General features: G+C 44.6%; 1 protein-coding gene across 1 annotated transcript in view; it reads right to left on the reverse strand.

Moving 5' to 3' along the window:
• Positions 1-80: 80 nt before the first annotated feature.
• Positions 81-19,850, reverse strand: part of LOC111968280 (uncharacterized) — a 28,266-nt gene continuing 8,496 nt past the window's right edge. The window contains exon 2 of the mRNA XM_070445045.1: positions 81-1,472. Coding sequence (XP_070301146.1) covers positions 81-1,472 — 1,392 coding nt within the window. The remainder of the gene's footprint in view (positions 1,473-19,850) is intronic.

A 19,850-nucleotide genomic window follows, 5' to 3' on the forward strand; every position in this document is an offset into this window, starting at 1 on the left:
CTTGCTGTAGAGGGTAAGACTTGACGCGGCCTTGAGAGGTGACCTGACCGGCGGGGCGCTTGCTGTAGAGGGGTGAAGACTTAGACCGGCGGGGGCGCTTGCTGTAGAGGGTGAAGACCTTGACCGGCGGGGCGCTTGCTGTTAGAGGGGTGAAGACCTGACCGGCGGGGGGCTTGCTGTAGAGGGGTGAAGACTTGACCGGCGGGGCGCTTGCTGTAGAGGGTGAAGGACCTTGACCGGCGGGGGCGCTTGCTGTAGAGGGGTGAAGACCTTGACCGGCGGGGGCGCTTGCTGGGAGGGGTGAAGACCCTTGACCGGCGGGGGCGCTTGCGTAGAGGGGTGAAGACCTTGACAGGCGGGGCGGCTTGCTGTAGAGGGGTGAAGACTTGACCGGCGGGGCGCTTGCTGTAGAGGGGTGAGACTTGGACCGGCGGGGGCGTTGCTGGAGGGGTGAAGACCTTGACCGGCGGGGCGCTTGCTGTAGAGGGGTGAAGACCTTGACCGGCGGGGGCGCTTGCTGGGGAGGGGTGAAGACTTGACCGGGCGGGGCGCTTGCTGTAGAGGGGTGAGGCCTTGACCGGCGGGGGCTTGCTGTAACGAGGGTGAAGACCTTGACGGCGGGGGCGCTTGCTGTAAAGGGGTGAAGGCTTGACCGGCGGGGGCGCTTGCTGTAGAGGGGTGAGGCCTTGACCGCGGGGGCGCTTGCTGTAGGGGGTGAAGACCTTGACCGCGGGGGCGCTTGCAGGTAGAGGGGTGAAGACCTTGACGGCGGGGGCGCTTGCTATAGAGGGGTGAAGACCTTGACCGGCGGGGCGCTTGCAGTAGAGGGGTGAAGACCTTGACCGGCGGGGGGCTTGCTGTAGAGGGGTGAAGACCTGACCGGCGGGGGCGCTTGCAGTAGAGGGGTGAAGACCTTGACCGGCGGGGCGCTTGCAGTAGAGGGGTGAAGACCTTGACGCGGGGGCGCTTGCTGTAGAGGGTGAAGACTTTGACCGCGGGGGCGTTGCAGTAGAGGGGTGAAGACCTTGACCGGCGGGGGCGCTTGCAGTAGAGGGTGAAAGACTTGACCGGCGGGCGCTTGCTGTAGAGGGGTGAAGACTTGACCGGCGGGGCGCTTGCAGTAGAGGGGTGAAGACTTGACCGGCTGGGAGCGCTTGCAGTAGAGTGGTGAAGACTTGACCGGCGGGGGCGCTGCAGTAGAGGGTGAAGACCTTGACCGGCGGGGGCCTTGCGTAGAGGGGGTGAAGACCTTGACCGGCGGGGCCGCTTGCTGTAGAGGGGTGAAAGACCTTGACCGGCGGGGCGCTTGCAGTAGAGGGGTGAAGACCTTGACCGCGGGGCCGCTTGCTGTAGAGGGGTGGCCCAAACGTCATCATACAAATCCTCTGCATCCTCCGTAGAGGGGTGAAGACCTTGACCGGCGGGGGCGCTTGCAGTAGAGGGGTGAAGACCTTGACCGGCGGGGGCGCTTGCTGTAGAGGGGTGGCTCCCAAACGTCATCATACAAATCCTCTGCATCCTCCAATAAATAATAAAATAAAGGGATATATTGTTGTGTGACACACAGAATTACAGTTGACCAAATTTACAAAACGACATTACTGTGAAGTAAAAACTCCAGGCCTAAACTTTATCTGTACAGTGACTCACGTAAAACAGTACCACTTTGGAGACAAAGACAGAGGTGAGAACCACAAATTAACAATGGCCATGAGAGTTTAGTGGCCTCTCCAAAGTTACACGGATGAAACTTAGAACAGCAAACAGTGAACTAACAGAAACATAGACAATAGCTACTTTGGAATTATATAACATTGAAATGACTTGTTACATAGGCATGGCCGATTAATTATGGCCAATTTCAAGTTTTCATAACAATCGGTAATCGGCATTTTTGGACGCCAATTATGGCCGATTACATTGCATTCCACGAGGAAACTGCGTGGCAGGCTGACTACCTGTTACGCGAGTGCAGCAAGGAGCCAAGGTAAGCTGCTAGCTAGAGCTTCTTTAGGCTAGGTGGCAAAATTTTGACGTCCGGATGAAAAGCGTGCCCAAAGTAAACTGCCTGTTACTCAGGTCCAGAAGCAAGGATATGCATATAATTGGTAGATCTGGATGGAAAACACTCTAAAGTTTCTAAAACTGTTAAAATACTGTCTGTGAGTATAACAGAACTGATTTGGCAGGCGAAACCTCGAGGACAAACCATCCAGGAGGGAAAAAATTGAGGTCATAGGATTTTCCAATGGTTTCTATGGGAAACCCTATTTATTAGGAACCTGGTTGCAGTTCCTATGGCTTCCACTAGATGTCAACAGTCTTTAGAAATTGGTCGATGTTTTTTTTTTTGAGAAATGAAGAAGTAGTGCTGTTCTTTGTACGTGTCAATCTGAAGGTCCCTAGTCTTTTGTTGCGCGTAAACAGGAGCGTGTTATTTTTCTTCGGTATTGGGAACAGATTATCCCGTCTTAAATTTGATCAATTATTTACAACCCGAGGTTGGATTAGGAACGTTGTTTGAAATGTTTGGACCAAGTTTACAGGTCATTTATTAGATACTTTGTAGTCATGTTGGGCGAGTTTGAACCGGTGTATTTCTGAATCAAACACGCCAAATAAATTGACATTTTGGGGATATAAAGAAGGAATTTATCGAACAAAACGACCATTCATTATGTCACTGAGACATTTGGGATTGCAAAAAGAAGAAGATCTTCAAAGGTAAGGCATTTATTATATCGTTATTTCTGACTTTTGTGTCGCACCTGCCTGGTTGAAAAATGATTTTCATGTGTTTGTATGCAGGGCGCTGTCCTCAGATAATCGCATGGTGAGCATTCGCCGTAAAGCCTTTTTAAAATCTGACACAGCGGCTGGATTAACAAGAAGTTAAGCTATATTTTGATGTATTACACTTATATTTTCATGAATGTTGAATATTGATATTTCTGTAGTTTGAATTTGGCGCTCTGCAATTTCACCGGAAGTTGTCAAATCGATCCCGCTAAAGGGATTGGCGCTTTAAGGGATCCCTAAGAGGCTCTAGCATTAAACTTACCTTATAAAAATCAATCAATCTTCACATAATCACTAGTTAACTACACATGGTTGATGATATTACTAGGTTAACTAGCTTGTGTTGCGTTGCATATAATCAATGTGGTGCCTGTTAATTTATCATCGAATCACAGCTTACTTCGCCGAACGGGTGATGTTTTAACAAAAGTGCATTCGCGAAAAAAGCACAATCGTTGCACAAATGTACCTAACCATAAACATCCATGCCTATCTTAAAATCAATACACAGAAGTATATCAACCTGCATATTTGGTTAAAAGAAATTCATGTTAGCAGGCAATATTAACTAGGGAAATTGTGTCACTTCTCTTGTGTTTATTGCACGCAGACTTAGGGTATATGCAACAGTTTGGGCTGCCTGGCTCGTTGTGAACTTTTTTGCCAGAATTTGACATAATTTTGACATAACATTGAAGGTTGTGCAATGTAACAGCAATATTTAGACTTAGGGATGCCACTCGTTCGATAAAATACGTAACGGTTCCGTATTTCACTGAAAGAATAAACGTTTTGTTTTCAAAATGATAGTTTCCGGATTTGACCAATTGAAATGTACCAAGGCGGCCTATTTCTGGGTTAATTATATTATATATTAAGTCTATGCTTTGATATTTGATAGAGCAGTCTGACTGAGCGGTGGTAGGCAGCAGCAGGCTCGTAAAGATTAATGCCAGCAGCTCTTAGCAATGCTTGAATCACAGCGCTGTTTATGATCTCAAGCCTATCAACTCTGAGATTAGGCTGGCAATACTAAAGTGCCTATTAGAACATCCAATAGTCAAAGGTATATGAAATCAAAATGGCATAGAGAGAAATAGTCGACACTTCATAATTCCTATCATAATCTACAACATAAAACTTCTTAACTGGAATTATTGAACCACACTTTCATATGTTCTGAGCAAGGAACTAAAACGTTAGCTTTTTACATGGCACATATTGCACTTTTACTTTCTTCTCAACACTGTGTTTTTTTGCATTATTTAAACCAAATTGAGCATGTTCATTATTTATTTGAGACTAAATAGATTTTATTTTATGTATTATATTAATCTAAATAAAGTGTTCATTGTTCATTCAGAATTGTTGTAATTGTCATTATTACAAATAATATGTAAAAATCGTCCGATTAATCAGTAATCAGCATTTTTTGGTCCTCTAATAATCAGTATCGTTATCGGCTTTGAAAATCATAATCGATCGATCCTCTAAAGCAGACAACTTATAAAAAACATAATACATATAGTAAATTAGCTTTATAAAGTCATGAAAATAATTTACTTACAGATCTAAAAGTGGATCCAATCCTTCTAGAAAGCAATCTTCGTCGGTCATGTGTCGAAATCCTCGTCCACATCGCTCCCTGAACCAAGTCCGACTACAGTATTTTATTCAAAGCTTCTATGTCGGTATACTTATTAGCTGCCTTCTTTTTAGCTCCCTGTTCGATATTCTTAGTTTTTTCCTTTTGGCTGGGTAACTAAAAGGGTTAAGGCTGGTTAACTAAAGGTTAAGGCTAATAAGGTAAGGCTAGGTATAAGGGTTAGGCTGGGTAACTAAGGTTAAGGCTGGGTAACAAAGGGTTAAGGCTGGTAACTAAAAGGGTTAAGGCTGGTTAACTAAAGGTTAAGGCTGGGTAACTAAAGGTTTAAGGCTGGGTAACTAAAGGGTTAAGGCTGGGTAACTAAAGGGTTAAGTCTGGGTAACCAAAGGGTTAAGGCTGGGTAACAAAGGGTTAAGGCTGGGTAACTAAGGGTTAAGGGCTGGGTATCTAAAGGTAGGCTGGTAACTAAAGGTTAAGGCTGGGTAACTAAAGGGTTAAGGCTGGGTAACTAAAGGTTAAGGCTGGTTACTAAAGGGTTAAGGCTGGGTAACTAAAGGGTATAAGGCTGGGGGAACTAAAGGGGTTAAGGCTGGGTTAACTAAAGGGTTAAGGCTGGTTAACTAAAAGGGTTAGGGCTGGGTTAACTAAAGGGTTAAGCGGTAAAAAAAAGGGGTTATACAGGCGCGGGATAACTAAAAGGGTGTTAAGGGCTGGGTAACTAAAGGGGAACTAACCAAGTTAGTGAAGGTAGGTGGTTAACGAAGTTAGCTGACAGGTTTAAGGGCGTTAAATGGTAAGGCTGGTAACTAAGGTTAAGGCTGGGTAACTAAAGGTTAGGTGTTAACTAAGGGTTAAGGCTGGGTAACTAAAGGGTTAAGGGCTCGGGTAACTACAAGGGTTGAGGGCTGGAAGTAAAAGGAAGTTGGTACAAATGTTAGCTGGGAAATAAAGGTTAAGTCTGGGTAATAACCAAAGGGTTAGGGCTGGGTACTCAAGGGTTAAGGCTGGGAAACTAAAGGTTTAAGTCTGGGTAACTAAGGGAATGTCTGGTACTAACTCAAATGGGTTAGCTGGTAATCTAAGGTTAAGTCTGGTAACTAACAAAGGGTTAGGGCTGGGTAACTAAAGGGTTAAGTCTTGGGTAACTAACCAAACGGGTTAGGTCTGGGTAACTAAAGGGTTAATCGTCTGGGTACTACACCAAAGGGTTAGGGCTGGGTAACCAAAGCCACTCTGCAGTGAAGAACTCCGTATAAACATGGTGATGATTCACAACCTCAGATATGCACACGAACATACAATACGTCCAAAATCATTTATGAATTTGTTTTTTTCAATGTTGACACGAGACAGAGTGTGCGAGATCAGAATCTTTGCAAAGATGTGGGTGATCTGGAAACACACCGTACAACATGTTGGAAGGACGAATGTTGCCAGCATTGTCCAAGTTATGGATAGTGGATATTTGCCTCCCAGGTACCACCACCACTACAGCTCCCAATACTCTTGTAGTCACTGGATGCTTATATTTGTGTATACATACAGAATCACACACCCACCCACCCACCCACCCACACACACACACACACACAGTGCCGCAAGACAAGCAGATGTGTCCACCGGTCAAAGGGTGGCCACACAGCGAGACATGAGAAAGCGAGACCACTACATCACCGGTAATAGAGATCCTGTACTTCTAAAGAGCCTTCAGAAAGTATTCACACCACTTGACCTATTACACATGTTGTTGTCTTAAAGCCTGAATTAAAAATGTATTAAATATCATTTGTTTCTTCTCATTAATCTACACACAATACCCCATAATGACAAAGTGAAAACATGTTTTTGGAATTTCAGTAAATGTATTGAAAAATAAATACAGAAATATAAATTACATAAATTCACAACTCTGAGTCAATACTTTGTAAAAGTACATTTGGCAATAATTACAGCTGTGAGTCTTTCTGGGTAAGTTTCTAAGAGCTTTCCACACCTGGATTGTGCAACATTTTCCCATTATTCTTTTTAAAATTCCTTAAGCTCTGTCAAATTGGTTGTTGATCATTGCTAGACAACCATTCAGGTCTTTCTATACATTTTTAAGTAGATTTAAGTCAAAACTGTAACTCAGCCACTCAGGAATATTCACTGTCTTCTTGGTGAGCAACTGCAGTGTAAATTTGGCCTTGTCTTTTAGGTTATTGTCCTGCTGAAAGATGAATTCATCTCCTAGTGTCTGGTGGAAAGTACACTGAACAAGGTTTTCCACTAGGATTTTGCCTGTGCTTAGCTTCATTCCGTTTATTTTTTTTTGCCTGAAAAACTCCCCAGTCCTTAATGACTACAAGCATACCCATAACATGATGCAGCCACCAACTTGTTTCAATATATGGAGTGGTACTCAGTAATGTGTTGGATTTCTCCCAAACATAACACTTTATATTCAGGACAAAAAGTTAATTGCTGTGCCACATTTAGTGCAGTATTTCTTTAGTGCCTTGTTGCAAACAGGATGCATATTTTGGAATATTTTTATTCTGTACAGGCTTCCTTCTTTTCACTATGTCAATTAGGTTAGTATTATGGAGTAACTGCAATGTGTTTGGTCCATCCTCCGTTTTCTCCTACCACAGCCATTAAACTCTCCAGGGCTCTCCAGAGGGTGGTGCGGTCTGCACAACGCATCACCGGGGGGAAACGACCTGCCCTCCAGGACACCTACAGCACCCGATGTCACAGGAAGGCCAAAAAGATCATCAAGGTCAACAACCACCCGAGCCACTGCCTGTTCACACCGTTACCATCCAGAAGGTGAGGTCAGTACAGGTGCATCAAAGCTGGGACCGAGAGCCTAAAGAATAGCTTCAATCTCAAGGCCATCACCGTTAAATAGCCACCACTAACACAGAGAGGCTGCTGTCTACATACAGACTTGAAATCACTTGACCACTTTAACAAATAGATCACTTGTCACTTTAATAATGCCACTTTAAAATAATGTTTACATATCTTGCTGTTACGAACCCCTTTGGCCCTGCAGTCTAGGGAGGATGGAAACGAGACCCGTAACATATCTCATGCAAATCATAACAGTGAAAAGGAACAGTGAGAACTAATAACAACAGACAACCTAAATCTACCGTCAAACACTTATCGTTTATTTGTTACACACACGGTAAAGGGGGGGGGGGGGCTGAGCTGGACCCAAGGAAAGAAATTATAAATATACAAAAACCTCTAAGCTACAATAACCACTTCAATAACCACTAGCTAACTAACCAATAAAATACAGTGGGTGGTCCACCCAGGTCTAACTAGGTTTCTTAGACAACGTTTTCCTACGGGGAATGTATGCCCATGGGCGACTTGTCTTGGTATCCCCTTTTCCCACCAACAAACAAACAGCCATACACCATAACAATACATACTCACATCATAATGGATAAATGTGACATGTAGGTGCAAAAACAAAAAAGAGAGAGCACTCCAGAGACAACTGATTGGGATTCTTTTAAACCAAGGGAAAGGGGATGTGATTGGGTAAGGGAAAAGGAGCAGGTGTGTCTTCTGATTGGCGACTGATTGGCGACTGATGACTGCCACCTGTGACTAGGGCAGAAGGAAAGAAAACAAACACACACACACAGGATACCTGTATCCGTAACACTTGCATTACTAATCACATATGTACTGTACATAGTGTATTTTATACCATCTATTGCATCTTGCCTATACCACTCGCTCATCCATATATTTATATGTATATATATTAGATTTGTGTGTATTAGGTAGTTGTTGTGGAATTGTTAGATATTACTTGTTAGATACTACTGCACTGTTGGAACTAGAAACACAAGCATTTCGCTACACTCGCAATAACATCTGCTAACTGTGTGTATGTGACCAATAACATCTGCTAACCATGTGTATGTGACCAATAACATCTAATAACCATGTGTATGTGACCAATAACATCTGGTAACCATGTGTATGTGACCAATAACATCTGTTAACCAGGTGTAGCGGGACACTCAATAATCAACTGCAGACCGTTGTGTATGGTACAACTAACATCTGCTAACCATGTGTTAAATATAGACCAACTAACATCTGAACCTATGTATTATGTGTACCAATAATCATCTGCTAACGCATCGTGCTAGTGGTGCACCATATATACATCTGCGTAACTACATGTGTGTTGGACCGAAACGTTTCTGCTTACGCCATTGGTACACTCGTGAACCAGAATCAACCATCTATAAACAAGGTGCTAATCAAGTGACTCAATAACCAGCATGCTCAACCAAGGTGATGTACCATTACATCTGCACCATCAGTGCGATGTGACCAACTTAACATAACTGTCCTAACACTGTGTCAATGTGTCCATAATTAATACATACTGGTACAACGTCATGTGTCATGCTGACAACCAACTAACATCTGGCACTAAACCACACGCTGTATGTGATCAAATATATCATCTGCCACCATGTGCTTGAGTCGACCAACTTAACACCCTAACCATGTGTGTTGGGAGCCATATTGAAACATCGTACCTGCTTAACCAGTGTGATGTTGACCATAACATTCGCTAACCATGTGCATGTGACAATACAAGCTGCATTACCATGTGTATGGCCGAATTAACATCTGCGTAAGCCGGTGTATGTAGACCACATAACAGTCTGTAACCATGTGTATGTGACCAATAACATGCTTGCAACCATGTGTATGTGACCAATAACAGTGCTAAACCATGTGTATGTGACATAACATCTGCTAACCATGTGTATTGACCAATAAGCATGCTTTTTGCTAACCTGATGTTGTGTCGAATAGTGATAATGTAATAATCTAATATGCTAACCAGTGTATGTGACCAAGTAACATAACATGCTAACCACTGTGTAAGTGGACCAATAACATCTGCTAACCATGTGATGTGACCAATAACTATCTGCTAAACCATGGTGTGATGTGAACATAACATCTGCTAACCATGTTGTATTGTGACCAATAAAACATTTGCTAACATAGTTGAATTATTGATGACCAATAAACATACTGTCTAACCATGTATGTAGCGTACCAATCAACTGCAACATGTTATGGACCATAAATCCACTGTGTATAGTGTACCAATAACCATCTGCTAACCATGCTATGTATGTGACCAATAACATTCGCTTAACGCACATGATTGCATGTGACTAATAACAATCTGCTTAACCAGTGTATGGTGACCACTATAACTCTACATAACCAGTGTTATGTGACTCAACTTATACATCGGCTGACCATGTGCATTGTGACAATAAATCATCTTGCTAACCATGTGTATTGATGACCAATATATATCATCCTAACCATGTTATGTGAACCAAATAACATCTGCCTAGCCAATGTGTATAGACCAATTAACATCTGCTAACCATGTGTATATGTGAACCAATAACATCTGCTAACCCATTTGTTATGGGACAATAAAATATGATTTGATTGAATTCTCTGCTAGTTTCAGAAGGTCACCTATGGCCTCATGGTGAAATCCCTGAGTGGTTCCTTTCCTCTCCGGCAACTGAGTGAGGAAGGACGCCTGTATCTTTGTAGTGACTGGGTGTATTGATACACCATCCAAAGTGTAATTAATAACTTCACCATGTTCAAAGGGATATTCAATGTCTGCTTTTTTAAATTTTTACCCATCTACCAATAGGTGCCTTTCTTTGCCAGGCATTGGAAAACCTCCCTGGTCTTTGTGGTTGTATCTGTGCTTGAAATTCACTGCTTGACTGAGGCACCTTACAGATAATTGTATGCGTGGGGTACAGAGATGAGGTAGTCATTCAAAAATCATGTTATTAAACACTATTATTGCACACAGAGTGAGTCCATGCAACATGTTATGTGACTTGTTAAGCACATTTTTACTCCTGAACTTAATTAGCCTTGCAATAACAATAGGGTTGAATACTTATTGAGTCAAGACATTTCAGCTTTTCAAAATGAAAAACATAACTCCACTTTGACATTATGGGGTATTGTGTGCAGGCCAGTGACAAAACATATAAACTAATCCATTTCAAATTAAGGCTGTAACACAACAAAAAGTGAGAAAAGTCCAGGGGTGTGAATACTTCCTGAAGGCACTTTATAAGCTCAATGTAATTATATGGCTTTACTTTTAAAACTTTGTGACAAGTGCTGAGGTTCAAAAGGCCTTTATAAATACATTTTGATTGATTGAATTTGATTGTCTACTTGACATGGCTAAAAGGTCTCTCCTGGGTGTTATGCGTTCAGCAAACTAGGTCATATAATCATCATATCCACCATGCTGATCATTTTACATAAGGTTTGAAGTGAATTTACAGGTTTGTGGCATGAAAAAGTCTCAATCAGCCTTTAACGACCATGTACTGACTTTTCATCAGAATGTCCTGCTGTGTTTAGGGTTACAGTAGACTGTTCAAATTGTCTGGAAATGTATACAAGCTCTCATGGCAAGTTATTATGTAATCATTCTACAGGGGAAGTCAAATATACTTCACAATGGAACAGAAGGCTCTCTTCTCTCTTTCCAATACTGGTTGAATGGCTGGTTTTACCCTGTAGGCACCTGCCACTTGCCACAGGGGAGTTGAATGGCTGGTTTTCCCTTGGACCTGCATTGCCAAGGGGAGAATGAAATGGCTTGGTTTTACCTGTAGCCCTGCATTGCCACAGGGAGTTGAATGGCTTTTTACCCGTAGGCCCTGCGCACTGCCACAGGGGAGATGAATGCTGGTTTTACCCTGTAGGCACCTGCCACTTGCCAAGGGGAGTGAATGTGGTTTTACCCTGTAGGCACCTGCCACTTGCACAGGGGGAGTTGAATGGCTGGTTTTACCCTGTAGGCACCTGCACTTGCCACAGGGGAGTGAATGGCTGGTTTTACCCTGTAGGCACTGCACTTGCCACAGGGGAGTTGAATGGCTGGTTTTACCTGTAGGCACTGCCACTTGCCACAGGGAGATGAATTGCTGGTTTTACCTGTAGGCACCTGCCACTTGCCACAGGGGAGTTGAATGGCTGGTTTTACCCTGTAGGCACCTGCCACTTGCCACAGGGGAGATGAATGGCTGGTTTTACCCTGTAGGCACCTGCCACTTGCCACAGGTGAAATGAATGGCTGGTTTTACCTGTAGGCACCTGCCACTTGCCACAGGGGAGATGAATGGCTGGTTTTACCCTGTAGGCACCTGCCTTTCCACAGGGGGTACTGGCCCTTACCTGTGCCAAGGTGAGATGAGTTACACATAACATTCAGAGACTCACTTTTCCCTCCAAACAAATGAATTCGAATTTGGAAATAATTTGGCTTTGGTGAAACATCTCCTTCACATTTAATTTAATTAATTTCATTGGTCCTGTTCAGTTGTAAAATGTTACGAATTAAGGTGTTTCAATTTCTACTTATTTGATAGTAATAGGGAATTGTGCTAGGCAGGGTGCCAATATATTACGCATCTGTAAATGCAAACCTGGAAAGGACTATATTTAAAAAGTCTTAATTGCAGACAGACCATTTTCGGCTGATGGTTACACCGCACACATTACTCGCAAGTACGCATTCACATACTCATGAACGCACACACGTACGCACGCACGCACACACACACACACACACACACACACACACAACACACAACACACACACACACACACACCACACACACACACACACACAACACACGCACACACAGTGCTGTAGGATATCCTGCTTCCTGTGTGTAGCCTTCTCTATCTCTCCATCATATCATCTCCTTCCTCCCTCCTTTCTCTCCTTTCTCCTCTCTCCTCCCTCCTCTGTTCCCTTCTTCTCTCTCTCCTTCTTCATCTCCTCCTTCTCTCCTCTCTCACTCTTTCTCCTCTCCTCATCCTCTCCTTCCTCTCATCTTCCCTCATCTCCTTCCCTCATCTCCGTCTCTAATTCCTCATTCTCTCCTCTCCTCTTCCTCTCTTTCTCCTTCTCTCTTCCCCTCATCTCCAATCCTCACTTCTCCTTCTCCTCTCTTTCACTCCGTCATTCCTCACTCTCTCTCTTCCTCTCTCCTCTCTCTCCTCTCTCCATCTCTTTCTCGCTCTCCTTCCTATCTCTCCTCTCTCTCTCCTCATCTGCCTCCTCTCCATTCATCTCTCCTATTCTCATACATCTCCGTCCCTCCCTATCCTCTCTCTCTTTCCTCTCTTTCATCTCCACCTTCTCTCCTCTCTTCTCCTTTTCTCTTCCCTCCTCCTCTCCTCCTGCCCTCCCCTTCTCTCTCCTCCCCTGCTCTTCTCCCTTCCCCCCTCCTGTCTCCTCCTCTCTTTGCTTCTCCTCCTTCCTTCTTTCTCTCCTCTTCTTCCTCATCTCTCTCTCTCTTCCTCCTCCTCCCGTCTCCTCCTCTCCTCTCCTCCCTTCTCTTCCTCCTGTCCTCCTCTCCTCTCTCCCTTTCTCTCTTTTCGTCTCTTTCCCTCCTTCCTCATTCTCTCTCTTCTCTCCCCTCCTCTCTCCTCATATCATCCCTCCTCTCCTCCTCTACTCCCCTCATCCCTCTCTCTTCCTCTCCTTCTCAATCTCACCTTCTTCTTCTCCTTCTCTCCTCTTTCTTGCCCCTCCTCTTCCTCCTCCCTCTCTCCTCTCCTCCCTTGTCCTCTCCTCCTTCCTCACACGTCCGTGTCTCTCCTCTCTTCTCTTTCTCCTCTCTCTCCTCTCTTTCTCTCCTCTTCTCTCGTCTTCTCCTCTTCTCCTCCTGCTCCCCATCTCTTCTCTCCTCCTGCCTTCTCCTCTTCAATCTCCTCCTTTCTTCTCTCTCCTCCCTTCCTTTCCTCTCCTCATCCTATGCCTCTTCTTCCTCTATCTTTCCTCATTCTTCCTTCTCTCCTCCTCTAATTCACTTCATTCTCATCCTTCCTCTTCTCTCTACCTTCTCTCTTCTTCTTCCCCTCATCTTCGCAATCTCAACTCTCCTCTCCTCCTCTCTTTCATCGCTTCCTCATCCTCCTCTCCTCCCTCTCCCTTTTGCTTCTCCTTCGTCTCCTTTTTTCTCTCTTCTCTCTCCTCATCTCCTCCTCTCTTCTCTCCCCTCCTTCCTCTCCTCTTCTCCTCTCCTCTCCTTCCTACTTTCCTCTCCTCTCCTTCTCATCTCCTTCTCTTCCTCTCCTTCTCCTCCTTCTTCCTTCCCTCCTCTTCCTCCCCTCCTTCTCTCCTCCCCTGCTCTCTCCTCCCCTTCCATACCCTTCTCCTCTCTCTTTTTCCTCTCCCTCTCTCTTTCTCTCCTCTTCTTCTTCTCATCTCCTCCTCTTCTCCTCCTCTCCTCCTTCTTCTTCCTCTCTCTCTCTCCTCTCCTTCCTCCTTCTCCTCTCTCCTCTCCTCTCTTTTTCTCTCCTTCTCCTCTCTCATCCCTCCTCCTCTCTCATCATCATTCCTCCTCTCCTCTCTACGCCCTCCTCTTCCTCTCTTCCTCTCCTTCTCATCTCACCTCCTCTCTTCCTCTCCTTCTCATCTCGCTTCTCTCTCCTCTCTTCTCTCCTTCTTCCTTCCCTCCTCTCTCTCCTCCCTGCTCCTCTCCTCCCTCTCCTGTCTCTCCTCTCTCTTTTCCTCTCTCCTCTTCCTTTTCTCTCCTCTTTTCTCTCTCTCCTCCTCTTCTCCTTCCTTCTCCTCTCCTCTCTTCTCCTCCTTTCCTCATCTCCTCATCTCCTCCTTCTCTCCTCCCCTCTCCTTCTCTTCTCGTTATCTCCTCTTCCCCTCTCCTTCTCCTCTCCTCTCCTCCTCTCCTTCTCTTTGTCCCTCCTCTCCTCCTCTTCTCCTCTCATGCCCTGTATACAAAGTAAATGCACGAATGGCACATCTAATTCGTTGCGGTATCGTGCAACCCAGATGAAACTGTTGACAGGCTCTGGGGTTGAGCAGAGTGTTCCTCTCAGGAAGTAGGGCTCCGTCCCAAACAGAATATGTGAGTGGAGTTGAGAGGTCGGAAATCACACTCATCACGCATGGAGCCATTCTGGCGGTCCACTTCTTTCCAACCGCTCCGCTAAAAACTGCTCCAAATTCGCTCCATTCATTAAAATCACAATTGAACCAATACCCATCTATTTTTTTTTGTGACTACCTGGACATACCATTTTGTTTTGAAGTATTGAAACCAAACCATCAGCCCCCTCCTGTACTCCCTGTTCACCCATGACTGCGTGGCCACTCACGCCTCCAACTCAATCATCAAGTTTGCAGACGACACAATAGTAATAGGCCTGATTACCAACAATGACGAGACAGCCTACAGGGGGGAGGTGAGGGCCTTGGGAGAGTGGTGGCAGGAAAATAATCTCTCACTCGACGTCAACAAAACAAAAAAGCTGATCGTGGACTTCAGGAAACAGCAGAGGGAGTGCGCCCTTATCCACATCGACGGGACCGCAGGGGAGAAGGTGGAAAGCTTCAAGTTCCTCGGCACACACATCACTGACATTCTGAAATTGTCATCCCACACAGACAGTGTGGTGAAGAAGGCGTAATAGCCTTCTTCATGAAGCTGAAGAAATGTGGCTTGTCACCTAACACCCTCACAAACTTTTACAGATGCACCATTGAGAGCATCCTGTTGGGCTGTATCACCGCTTGGTATGGCAATTGCACCGCCCACAACCACAGGGCTCTCCAGAGGGTGGTGTGGTCTGCCCAATGCATCACCGTGGGCAAACTACCTGCCCTCCAGGACACCTACAGCACCCAATGTCACAGGAAGACAAAAAAGATCATCAAGGACATCAACCACCCGAGCCATGGCCTGTTCACCCCGTTATCATCCAGAAGGCGAGGTCATTACAGGTGCATCAAAGCTGGGACCGTGACACTGAAAAACAGCTTCTATCTAAAGGTCATCACTGTTAAATAACCATCATCAGCCGGCTACCACCCGATTACTCAACCCTGCACCTTAGAGGCTGCTGCCCTATGTACATAGACATGGAATCAGTGGTCACTTTAATAATGGAACACTGGTCACTTTAATAATATTTACTTACTGCTTTACTCATCTTATGTATATACTGTATTCTATTCTGCTGTATTTTAGTCAATGCCACTCCGACATTGCTTGATCTAATATTTACATATTTCTTAATTCCATTCATTTACTTTTAGATGTGTGTGTATTGTTGTGAATTGTTTTTTAGATACTACTGCACTGTTGGAGCTAGGAACACAAGCATTTCACTACACGTGCGATAACATCTTCTAAATATGTGTATGTGACCAATAACATCTGCAAAGTATGTGTATGTGACGTATAACATCTGCTAAATATGTGTATGTGACCTATTCAGTTTGATTTGATATGTTTTGAATGAAAACTATTATAATTAAAAACAGGAAAAGGTGACTGTAAGAAGTTGTCACGTTCTGACCTTAGTTCATTGTTTATGTCTCTATTTTGGTTTGGTCATGGCGTGAGTTGGGGTGGGCATTCTATGTTTTGTTCTATGTTTTGTATTTCTGTGTTTGGCCTGGTATGGTTCCCAATCAGAGGCAGCTGTCAATCGTTGTCTCTGATTGAGAACCATACTTACAGGTAGCCTATTCCCACCTGTGTTTGTGGAAAGTTGTTTTCTGTTTTGTGTGTTGTCACCTTACAGAACTGTTTCGTCGTTTCGTTCACTCTCTTTGTTATTTTTTTGTATTTCAGTGTTCAGTTTTTATTTAATAAATCATGAACACGTACCACGCTGCACTTTGGTCCGATCCTTCATATTCCTCGTCAGAAGAAGAAGAAAATCGTTACAGAAGTGTTCATCATTTCAAATAGGCTACATTTCGTATTAAACACTAATTAAAACTCTAAATAGGTCAAGAGCCAGATAGGTAGCCTACGAATAATTATTTAGGCTATATTAATTAAATTATTTCAAGGCCAAAGCTTACAAAGAAATACATTGTGAAGCATTTGCGAGTGGGAGGCTGGCAGGAACATTTAGCACTCAGCATTTAAACAACATGTTGTTGTATTAAATCATTATAGTCTATAAATTGCACACATAGGCTGTGACTTACATAGAATTAAACAAAACGTTCCTTATTAGGCTCAGTCTACAGTGCCTTTGAATTAATTTTTTGAAATATGAGTTTGGCCAGAGTCTGTGGCTTCAGGCTCCTGTGATAGTGCCTGGAGAGCAGGCCAGCAGTGGAGAATATCCTCTCTGCTCTTGCAGGGCCACTGGGGATATTCAACACCCTTCGGGTCACTCTTGCCAGGCTGGGCAGGGATGTGTAGTTGTTTATTTATTTTTTTCCTACAGGTAGGCCTAAAGGATTTTAGATAAAATAACCCCTATAAAAATGTGAAGCTCCTTGAAAGAGGTATATATAGAGGTGTATATAGGCCTAATAGAATGAAAATGAACCAAACTTTGAAGAGACCTGATTTTTTTGTTAAAAAATACTTTGCTACAATGATGCACTTAGCTAGCTAACTAGCTAGCGTCGATCCTTTCCGTTAGCAGGTGCACATAGCAAGTACACCATCATGTTTCAGGATACCTGTCTTTTCAGATTCCACAATAATTATTTTGTTGTGGATACTACATCACCGCACTCCCTCTCTTGCTCTTGGTCCTCCTCATCTTTCTAAGTCACATTGATTTTTCTGTTTTAATGTTTCACTGGGTACGGTTGCAACCCTGTATTTCAGAATGTGGAGGGGGGACATTTTTTATCATTGGAATGTGATATAAAACAAGGCAATGGTATGCTTCTGGGCGGTCGGGTAGGCTGTTTGGAGTGTTTATCCGACTGGATAAAAATATATTTATATATGTCCCCCCCCCACTTCTAGAATCAAAGTTGCAGCCCTGATTTAAATACTTAGCATACTAGATGACAGTAGCTAAAGCAAGGGGCTATAGCAGCACACAAGTAGACTACAAATGTATGCTGGGCCAGGCATGCCCTGAGCCCTGAGCCCTGAGCCCTGAGCCCTGAGCCCTGAGCCCTGAGCCCTGAGCCCTGAGCCCTGAGCCCTGAGCCCTGAGCCCTGAGCCCTGAGCCCTGAGCCCGTGAAATGAGCGGTACTGGAGCGAAATTGGAGCAGGCGAGAAGGCCTACGCTTCAGCCTTTGTGAAACTCACTCCACGTCTCCAGTCAAATTGGGCATGCTCCACTCCTCACTCCGCTCCAGCTCTGCTCCGCTCACGTACTCTGCGTCCCAAATGGCACCCTATTCCGTATATAGTGCACTACATTTGACCAGAGCCCGTATGGGTCCTGGTTAAAAGCAGTGCACTAAATAGGGAATAGGGTGCCATTTGGGACGCACTCTGGGACCTTCAACTGGGAGTCTGGGACGGGGGGCCTTCGATTAACCTTGTCTCCCATGGCAACCTGAGCTCGGGAACAGATATAATCCATTTGAAACTATTTATCTCACAGCAACGTCATGAGCGGTCAAGTGCGCTGAGACACTGCCCATATATTATATTCCCATATTCATAATAATAAATGAGGAAATGCAGCTAATTTGCCCAAAGTGATACCACTGTCAGAAGGATAAAACACTGGCCATTTCATTTTCCTCTTTCCAAACAGCCCCAGTGTGCATACTAGGTGGACGTCCAAAATGGAACCCTATTCCCTATGTAGTGCACTACTTTTGACCATGACCCATATGGCTCTGGTCCAAAGCAGTGCACTATGTAGGGAATAGGGTGCCAGTTTCAAATGCAACCTAGGACCTCTGTATGACTGCTGTGCTCTCTGCTCAAACCTCAAGGTCTGTCTGGTCTGCATGCAAAGAGTTCTGTCTCTCACTTACCCACTAGTAATCCCTCACAGCCGACACCAGTCACAAGGAGAACTGTGATAGAGACATATCTAGTGTCCTGCCATAACTAAAAAGCTCTGATTGGACCTGCTAAAATCAAGGGGAGAAGTGTGTGTGTGTCTCTCCTATCCTGTCCTGCCTTCCTTTTTTAATAAAGGCAGTTAAAACAAACACTGGTATGAAGTTTGAACTTTAAGGGTGCATTTTTCAATTTTTTGCCCCTTTCATATCTCGATCCTCTCACAATTGTTCTCCTTCATCAACCCTTCTTCTACTTGATCTGAATAATTTCTCCTGTTTCTTTTTCCTGTTTGGATCTCTGATTGAGATGGCGCCGGAGGGGATGGCTGCTGTTTTACGGGTTCCTAACCAACTGTGCTATTTTGTTAGTTTTTTCGAATTTTTTGTAACTTATTTTGCACATAATGTTGCTGCTACCGTCTTTTATGACCGAAAATATCTTCTGGACATCAGAACAGCGATTACTCACCTTGTACTGGACATGGAATTTTTCTTCATGTGTCGGACGAGAGGGATTTGCTCCAGACACCTGACAAGGTCCTCATCCCTGTCATTCGCAGGAGAAAGAGACGGAGATATCGCGGAAGGAGGTCAGGGTGCCTTGTAAAGGATCTGGCGACGAGTGGCTAATCTGCCTTTACCATCGGTACTATTGGCCAACGTACAATCATTGGGATAATAAAGTGGACGAACTACAAGCACGTATATCCTACCAACGTGACATAAAAAACTGTAATATCTTATTTTCACTGAGTTGTGGCTGAATGACGACATGAATATCATGCAGCTGGCGGGTTATACACTGTCACGGCAGGATAGAACAGCAGCCTCTGGTAAGACAAGGGGTGGGGGGTCTATGTATATTTGTAAACAACAGGTGGTGCACGATATGTAAGGAGGTCTCAAGGTTTTGCTCGCCTGAGGTAGAGTATCTCATGATAAGCTGTAGACCACACTATCTACGTACCGCCCCAACAGATCCAAAGATGATGCAATCTCTATTGCACTCAACACTGTCCTTTCCCACCTGGACAAAAGGAACACCTACGTGAGAATGCTATTCATTGACTACAGACTACAGTTCAACACCATAGTGCCGTCAAAGTTCATCACTAAGCTAAGGACACTGGGACTAAACACCTCCCTCTGCAACTGGATGCTGGACTTCCTGACGGGCCGTCCCCAGGTGGTAAGGGTAGGAAACAACACATCCGCCACGCTGATCCTCAATACAGGGGCCCCTCAGGGGTGTGTGCTCAGCCCCCTCCTGTACTCCCTGTTCACCCACGACTGCATGGCCAGGCACGACTCCAACACCATCATTAAGTTTGCCGACAATACAACAGTGGTAGGCCTGATCACCGACAATGACGAGACAGACTATAGGGAGGAGGTCAGAGATCTGGCCGTGTGGTGCCAGGACAACAACCTCTCCCTCAACATGATCAAGACAAAGGGGATGATTGTGGACTACGGGAAAAGGAGGACCGAGCACGCCCCCATTGTCACCGATGGGGCTGTAGTGGAGCAGGTTGAGAGCTTCAAGTTCCTTGGTGTCCACATCACCAACAAACTAACAT

The sequence above is a fragment of the Salvelinus sp. IW2-2015 genome, linkage group LG8, assembly GCF_002910315.2.
Source record: "Salvelinus sp. IW2-2015 linkage group LG8, ASM291031v2, whole genome shotgun sequence".
Taxonomy (NCBI): domain Eukaryota; kingdom Metazoa; phylum Chordata; class Actinopteri; order Salmoniformes; family Salmonidae; genus Salvelinus; species Salvelinus sp. IW2-2015.